This window comes from Sinocyclocheilus anshuiensis, unplaced genomic scaffold (genome assembly GCF_001515605.1).
Source record: "Sinocyclocheilus anshuiensis isolate Anshui unplaced genomic scaffold, SAMN03320099.WGS_v1.1 scaffold1228, whole genome shotgun sequence".
Classification (NCBI taxonomy): Eukaryota; Metazoa; Chordata; class Actinopteri; order Cypriniformes; family Cyprinidae; genus Sinocyclocheilus; species Sinocyclocheilus anshuiensis.
In genome coordinates this window covers 607,012-615,322 of record NW_015547716.1, presented here as the reverse complement: position 1 = coordinate 615,322, position 8,311 = coordinate 607,012, and the positions used below count along the sequence as shown (strand labels likewise).

Below are 8,311 nucleotides of genomic sequence, written 5' to 3'. Positions count from 1 at the left end.
GTGTGTGTGTGTGTGTGTGTGTGTGTGTGTGTGTGTGTGTGTGTGTGTGTGTGTGTGGATACAGATGAACATGAGTGTGTGTGTTTCAGTCACCATCTCCCGCCAAACTGCTCCGACCCCAGCACACGGTGCCTGATTCAGTTACAGCACTATGCTGCTTTCTGAGGGGAAAACGCTTTTATACCTGTATGAACGATTTAATCCATAAACATTTACCGCAGTTGTGTTTGTCTAGCAACCATTGGCGTTAAACACTGATGCTACTGCTAATATAACACAGATAAGTCATTAAATGAGTATATCTCCAGCGGAATCGTCTCATTATTGTTTGAACATTAAAAACAAACCTCACTGGCATTCACTAGCTTTAAAGGAGTTTATTTCGGACTGAATGAAATGGCGCCACTTTCACATTCATCCGCGTCGCGTCACGATGAAGCGCTCCGGAAGCGGAACCTTGTTTCTGACGGCGCGCCTCGTGTTGTGAGGTTTATTGAACGTTAATAAATAATTTTGTGTGTTTGTTTCAGCTGTTGCCGCCTCTGCGCCCCGGAAGTCCCTCGGCGCTTCCGGTTCCGTGAACGCGCACAGCAGCGGCGCGCAGTCGGGCACGCCAGGTGAGTGCGCGCACGCAAGTGAGACGCGTTCTGGCGTCTTGCGTCACTTCCGGAGTTTAGAGGAGTCGTGCTGTGTTCTGCTGCTGGTGAAGCTCTGTTTGAGGACGCTTCTTAAATACTGGCTCACCTCAGCGGTGTTTATACAGCGCTTTATACCATACACATTGTGTCAATGCAAACCAATTCAGTTCTGCTGTATGAGGGGATGAGTAGTGAAGCGTGTGCAGCAGGAGTGTAATGGCATTAATGCATGTTTGTCTCGCTCAGCTAAGGGTAAATACGCGGGCGGGAACCCCGTGTGTCTGCGGCCCACACCCACGTGGCAGAAGGGCATCGGAGACTTCTTCGGCGGCCCCAGCCGGAAACCAGAGGAGAACCTTCATCCCGCGTCTGATGATGATGATGATGAGGAGGAGGCTGGCGGCAGCGGCGTGGCTAAAGCGCCCAGGAAGTGAGTGCTCGGAGCACTTCCTCTTCCTGTCTGCAGGGTTTGAGCGAGACTGAGCCGTGTACTCTCTGTGTTTCAGGTCCAGACCCATCATCGACGAGGAGGAGGAGGATTAATCTCTTTATTCAGTTCACATGTTTCATTCATGCTTGACTATTTAGTGTAAATCTTTGTAAATACTTTTAATAGGATGTCTGGTTGGTTTTGTACAGTGTTTAATAAAGTGATTGTTCAGAGGTGTGTGTTGGTGTGATCTCTACAGTGAGTGAAAGCAGTCGGATTAAACCTGCGGTCCAGTCCTGTCTGGACTGTAGTGTTCAGAATGTGCTGCTGCAGTGAGTAGTGCTGGATCAGTGATAAAGCGTGCGTTTGGTGGTGGTCTGTAGGCAACACTCGGACTGATGAAGGCCTGCTCATCTCGAGGACGACTGCAGAGTAATCTAACAATCCAGGAGCTCAGAGTTAGACTGATAACTTGCATAAAATAAAATGAACGTTAGGTGTTTGTTAAAATAAACTCCAGCAGCTGTCAAACTGAATTGAGCTCAACACAAAGGATTTGTTTTTGCTTATTAATCAGTGTTTCATCATGACAAGCACACTTTATTAAAGGCGCTTTATTTGTTTAATTCTGACCAGAAACTGGAATTGACGTCTTAATTCTTACATTACCATTAAACACGTTTCCATCCGCGTGTGACGGATGAAAGCCCCAGTTTCAGATAGCTGGATGTGCACTGACTGCTGGAACACAAGCTGATGAATGCTGTTCGTCTGCACTCTCTTCTTCTGCGTGTCTTCAGTTCTGTGAAGGGTTCATGCTGACATTAGCTTGCATTAAATCACTCTCATGTGAAAGCTATTCACTCAGAATGCATTTATATCTGCACAAATATCTGTTTTTGTGCGAAACACCGGACACCACTGACGAAAAGCGTTTCTTTGCTGGATTGATTTATTGCTGAATCGTGTTCCGTGTTTTCAATGAAGTCTCACATCTGCACGAGGGAAAACTTATTTTCACTTCTGTAATAATGGCAAATAAAAGGGCTAATTTGATATCTTTGTACATAAGTCTTTTTTTAAAATATATTTCTATATTAGATTTGGCAGTATAATCAGAGAAATGTACCTAAACTAAATTTGAGAGATGCACATAAAACTCAGATTAATGACAGTTATAGTTTTATACTGCATTGCAGAAATATATCTATACAGAAGTCTTTCTTCTGAAATAGCAAGGTCAGAGTGTGCTATCAACATGATTCTTCTGGGAGCAGACCTGTGTTTACTGCGGTATTAGTGCAGCTGTGGAGCTGAACTTTTCCACGACATTCTAATTTATTGAGATGCACCTGTATGTGATCTGAAGAAGAGCAGCTGCAGTGTCGCTCCTCCGCCGCTGGGGGTCAGTGCGTGGCGCTCGCGCGGCTCTGTCGGCTTCCGGTCGGGCTCTTTTTCTTTCTCTTCCGCTCTCCGGATCATCATGGTGGGTATCCGATTGTTTGACTCCTGATAATCTGCTGTAATCCTGCTCTTTCGCCGCTCGGTTCATGAACGCAGACAGAGGAGTGTGACGCGGGGTTTGTTTGGCGCGCTTGTGTGTGAGTATGACGCGACAGATTCAAACGCGATGAAAGAGCGAGCCGCTCCGCTCACAGTAATACTCTCACACCGAGTGTGCTTCACAGTAACGCGTGTTAATCGATACACCTGATCAGATACTGAGGATCTGACCGGCTCAGGTCTGTAGAGCGCTTCTGCTCGGCCCATAATGCACCGCAGCTAGCAGGCACTAGCATTAAAGCCCCGTTCACACAAGCGCGAAAGCTAAAGATAACGATATTAGCGTCTGGTTATCCTGTCGCTTTAAATTGTCCAGCTCGTGACCGCAGGGTGGCTTCTGATTGGCTGTCAGTGTTTATCGTTCATCAGCTGGACAAGATCGTGCGACTTTATCGTTGTAGTTCTGCAATATTGAGAAAGATTGTTAGAAGTTGTTATTGGTGTGAGAGGGGCTTACTCTCGCTCTGCTGCTGTTATGTGTGTATGACTGGCGGTTCTGAGCTGTTACATGTGTGTTTATGGGCTGTGTTTGTCCGCAGGGCCGCGTCAGGACCAAGACGGTGAAGAAGGCCGCTCGGGTCATCATCGAGAAGTACTACACCCGGCTGGGCAACGACTTCCACACCAACAAGCGCGTGTGCGAGGAGATCGCCATCATCCCCAGCAAGAAGCTGCGCAACAAGATCGCCGGGTGAGCCGCCGCGCCGCACTGCATGCTGGGACACGGCAGCGCTCCATAGAGATGAGCTGGAGTCCGTCTGAAGCGTTTCAGTCTCGCGGAGGGGCTCCGTCTCTTAGATGCGCTCGGACACATCAGATACAGCAAATATCTGTCAGTGAGGGATGAAAACTTGTTTCCTTTGAATGGAGTTGATTTTTCAGAGCACACCGGCAGATATTTGTTCTTGTTTTAATCATAAACTCGCTTCATTTTGATCAGTTTCTCGTGGAACATGCATGAGTTCGTGTTTGTTCTCCAGTAAATGCATCTAGATGTAAGGCTCTTCAGAGACGCAGTGTGATCAGAAGTGTCTAGTGTTTGTGAGCAGAGGTATTCAAGCTTCTGTAAACTGAAGTGAGACGCGATGGCGATCTGCTGGAAGTCTGAAGTGTCAGTAATACACGACGGTTACATTTAGAGACCATACTGACGTATTGCATTCTGTTGAAGTTTTCTTTACTTGTTCTTAAAGTCTTCCGTGCTCCTTCATAAACCCAGTACAGCTCTCAGATCAGCTCTCTAAAGTTCATCAGTCATCGTCGTTAGTGTTAACGAGCAGTGACTGTCTTTGGCCTCTGATCTCAGCGAGTCAGTCAGGCTTATATCACATCTAATTAAATCGTCAGTCCTGTGTCTGATGAACCTGTGGAGCCACCGTCTGCAGGTCGTTGATAAAACAGGAAGAGGAAGTGTTTGCTGGATCCTGTTCCTCACAAACCCTCAATCTTTCACACGCTTTTACTGAAACCCAGCTGAATGTCTGTGTTTAGATGAAACTGAAAAACGATCTGATTCATCTAATTGAATAATACGCAAATAAAAGCTCAGCTGCATGTAAACGGTTAAACTGCACACACGGCAGTTTTCATATGAACTCTGTTTCTGCTCCAGTGTCTTGTTGAAGCATAAACATGTAAACAGTGGCTGTAATAACTAACTTTAGACGGATTTATTCAGGCATTAAATATTGAAGGACGGGTTACGTAAAGATGCAGTGAATGTAATAGAGTGCATATTTTAGCAGAATGCTCGTCTAGTTGTTTTTCTACTTGACTAATGAGTTTATGGACACAGAATGTCCTTCCGGAGGTAAATGTGACGTTATGAATATCTCACGCCACATTAAAGAGCAACAAAACAATGTTAATTGATTGTATTTAGTGATTAAATTGACAATTGAGGCTTTGTTTCTTATTTAAAATAGCAAAGCTTATTGCAATCATGGAGACATGCTACAAATATTTTTTATCAATAAATCTGTGTTCATCATAGGGCTGCACAATTAATTGAATTTCTAATTGCGATTACAATTACGGATGCCACAATTGCGTAATCATTCAAAGCGGCAATTAATCGTTCAAAGTCCACTTGTGGTGTTCTGCGTGCTTAAGATGCGTTTTTTTCTTTCTACATGTTATCTTAAGGGTTTTTCCCATTATTTTAATTTTAGTATAACATTATAATACCATTCATATTTTTACTTTTTTATAATTTAAAGAAGAACCCAATCCGATGTATAGTTGACATTTGAGGCTTAGTACTATAGAAAAGCACTAAAGGTTTTTCAGTTAGAGTTTTCAGCTTGTTTACTTTCATATAAAAATACGGCACGCAGTTGCATCAAACAATGGTATAAACTAGTGCTGCGCGGTATACCGGTTCATACCGAATACCGGTGTTTATTTTTGTTATGATATGAATTTTTAAAATACCGCAATACCTGTGTATGTCGCTTAAACAACGTTCGGAACGCAACACTGTTTGAAACGGGGCCCTTTTCACTGTTGCACTGTGGTGAGGGAACAGCTGTATGTGTTACTAAGCGTGAAAGCTCCGAAACTGAAGCTGTAGAACTAATAGAACGTGATGACACAGAAGAACTCATCCACAATATCCACATTGACCGCCACAAATATCCACACATCATTCAGTGTAAATTGTGATAATCATAATTAATAATCGCAATTACAATTTCAAGGGAATAATCGTGCAGCCCTATTTCATCATAACGAAGCTTGATTAAAGCAGAGAAACGGATATTGTTAACGGAGCACTGGCTAATGACCCCTCGCTGTGTCCGTCAGTGATGTGTGACCCTGGACCATAAAACCAGTCATAAGGGTCAATTTTTTGACATTGAGATTTATACTTCATCTGAACGCTGAATAAATAATCTTTCCATTGATGTATGGTTTGTTAGGATAGGACAATATTTGGCTGAGATACAACTATTTGAAAATCTGGAATCTGAGGGTGCAAAAACATCTAAATATTGAGAAAATCATCTTTAAAGTTGTCCAAATGAAGTTCTTAGCAATGCATATTACTAATCAAAAATTAAGTTTTGATATATTTACGGTAGGAAATTTACAAAATATCTTCATGGAACATGATCTTTACTTAATATCCTAATGATTTTTGGCATAAAAAAAAATGGATAATTTTGACCCATACAATGTATTGTTGGCTATTGCTACAAATATACCTGTGCTGCTTATGACTGCTTTTGTGCTGCAGGGACACACATGTGTTTCAGTGAAAGCACAGCTAGTGTAAAGCGGAGTGTGAATGACGAGTGTTTCTCTGCAGGTACGTCACACACCTGATGAAGCGCATCCAGAGAGGTCCAGTCAGAGGAATCTCCATCAAGCTGCAGGAGGAGGAGCGAGAGCGCAGAGACAACTACGTGCCCGAGGTGCGTCTCTCCGTCTCTCTGTGTGTCTCTCCATCTGTCTGTGCGTCTCTCTGTGTGTCTCTGTGTGCGTCTCTCTCTGTCTGTCTCTCTGTGCGTCTCTGCGTCTCTCAGTCTCTCTGTGCGTCTCTCCATCGCTGTGTCTCTCTGTCTCTCAGTCTCTCTGTGCGTCTCTCAGTGCGTCTCTCTGTGTCCGTCTCTCTGTGCGTCTCTCGGTCTCTCCATCTCTCTGTGCGTCTCTCCGTCTCTCTGTGTCTCGACATCGCTCTGTGCATCTCTCCGTCTGTGCGTCTCTTTGTGTGTCTCTCCGTCTGTCTGTGTGTCTCTCCATATCTCTGTGCGTCTCTCCGTCTGTCTGTGCGTCTCTCCATATCTCTGTGTGTCTCTCCATCGCTCTGTGTCTCTCTGTGCGTCTCTCCATCTCTCTGTGTCTCTCTGTCTGTCTGTGTCTCTCCGTCTCTGTGTGTCTCTCCGTCTGTCTGTGTCTCTTGGTGCGTCTCTCCGTCTCTCTGTGCGTCTCTCCGTCTCTGTGTGTCTCTCCGTCTCTCTGTGTCTCTCCATCTCTGTGCATCTCTCCGTCTGTGCGTCTCTCTGTGTCTCTCCGTCTCTCTGTGCGTCTCTCCGTCTGTCTGTGTGTCTCTCTGTGTCTCCATCTCGCTGTGTGTCTCTCCGTCTCTCTGTGCATCTCTCCGTCTGTGCATCTCTCCGTCTGTCTGTGCGTCTCTCTGTGTGTCTCTCCGTCTGTGCGTCTCTCCATCGCTCTGTGTGTCTCTCTGTCTCTCCGTCTGTCTGTGTCTCTCCGTCTCTCTGTGTGTCTCTCCGTCTGTCTGTGTCTCTCGGTGCGTCTCTCCGTCTGTCTGTGCGTCTCTGTGCGTCTCTCCATCGCTCTGTGTGTCTCTCTGTGCGTCTCTCAGTGCGTCTCTCCGTCTCTCTGTGCGTCTCTCTGTCTCTCCATCTCTCTGTGCGTCTCTCCGTCTCTGTGTCTCTCCATCGCTCTGTGCATCTCTCCGTCTGTGCGTCTCTCTGTCTCTCCGTCTGTCTGTGCGTCTCTCCATATCTCTGTGCGTCTCTCCGTCTGTCTGTGCGTCTCTCCATATCTCTGTGTCTCTCCATCGCTCTGTGTCTCTCTGTGCGTCTCTCCATCTCTCTGTGTGTCTCTCTGTCTGTCTGTGTCTCTCCGTCTCTCTGTGTGTCTCTCCGTCTGTCTGTGTCTCTCGGTGCGTCTCTCCGTCTCTCTGTGTCTTTCCGTCTCTCATGTCTCTCCGTCTCTGTCTCTCCATCGCTCTGTGCATCTCTCCGTCTGTGCGTCTCTCTGTCTCTCCGTCTGTCTGTGCGTCTCTCCATATCTCTGTGCGTCTCTCCATATTTGTGTCTCTCCATCACTCTGTGTCTCTCCGTGTGTCTCTCCGTCTGTCTGTGCGTCTCTCCGTCTCTCTGTGCGTCTCTCCGTCTCTCTGTGTGTCTTTCCGTCTCTGTGTGTCTCTCCGTCTCTGTGTGTCTCTCCGTCTGTCTGTGTGTCTCTCCGTCTCTCTGTGTCTCTCCGTCTGTCTGTGTCTCTCCATCTCTCTGTGCGTCTCTCCGTCTCTGTGCATCTCTCCGTCTGTGCGTCTCTCCGTCTGTATGTGCGTCTCTCCATATCTCTGCGTCTCTCTGTGTGTCTCTCCGTCTGTCTGTGCGTCTCTCCATCAGTCTGTGTGTCTCCGTCTCTCCGTGTGTCTCTCCGTCTGTCTGTGTCTCTCTGTGTGTCTCTCCGTCTGTCTGTGCGTCTCTCCATCACTCTGTGTGTCTCTGTCTCTCCGTGTGTCTCTCCGTCTGTCTGTGTCTCTCTGTGTGTCTCTCCGTCTGTCTCTCTGTGCGTCTCTCCGTCTGTCTGTGCGTCTCTCCATATCTCTGTGTCTCTCCATCGCTCTGTGTGTCTCTCTCTGCGTCTCTCCATCTCTCTGTCTGTCTGTGTCTCTCCGTCTCTCTGTGTCTCTCTCCGTCTGTCTGTGTCTCTCGGTGCGTCTCTCCGTCTCTCTGTGTCTTTCCGTCTCTCATGTCTCTCCATCTCTCTATCTCTCTGTGCGTCTCTCCGTCTCTCTGTGTCTCTCCATCGCTCTGTGCATCTCTCCGTCTGTGCGTCTCTCTGTCTCTCCGTCTGTCTGTGCGTCTCTGTGCGTCTCTCCATCGCTCTGTGTGTCTCTCTGTGCGTCTCTCAGTGCGTCTCTCCGTCTCTCTGTGCGTCTCTCTGTCTCTCCATCTCTCTGTGCGTCTCTCCGTCTCTGTGT

At 46.7% G+C, this 8,311-nt stretch overlaps 2 protein-coding genes across 2 annotated transcripts in view; both read left to right on the top strand.

Annotated features, from left to right (window-relative positions):
- The window catches only part of LOC107704194 (PCNA-associated factor-like), a 1,750-nt gene extending 449 nt beyond the window's left edge, over positions 1 to 1,301 (top strand). Inside the window, exons 2-4 of the mRNA XM_016507082.1 lie at positions 531 to 617; positions 885 to 1,068; positions 1,145 to 1,301. Of these exons, the coding sequence (XP_016362568.1) occupies positions 531 to 617; positions 885 to 1,068; positions 1,145 to 1,181 (308 nt within the window). The 3' untranslated portion in view covers positions 1,182 to 1,301. The remainder of the gene's footprint in view (positions 1 to 530; positions 618 to 884; positions 1,069 to 1,144) is intronic.
- A 1,148-nt stretch (positions 1,302 to 2,449) lies between these two features.
- The window catches only part of zgc:114188 (40S ribosomal protein S17-like), an 8,909-nt gene continuing 3,047 nt past the window's right edge, over positions 2,450 to 8,311 (top strand). Inside the window, exons 1-3 of the mRNA XM_016507095.1 lie at positions 2,450 to 2,554; positions 3,171 to 3,322; positions 5,942 to 6,047. Of these exons, the coding sequence (XP_016362581.1) occupies positions 2,552 to 2,554; positions 3,171 to 3,322; positions 5,942 to 6,047 (261 nt within the window). The 5' untranslated portion in view covers positions 2,450 to 2,551. The remainder of the gene's footprint in view (positions 2,555 to 3,170; positions 3,323 to 5,941; positions 6,048 to 8,311) is intronic.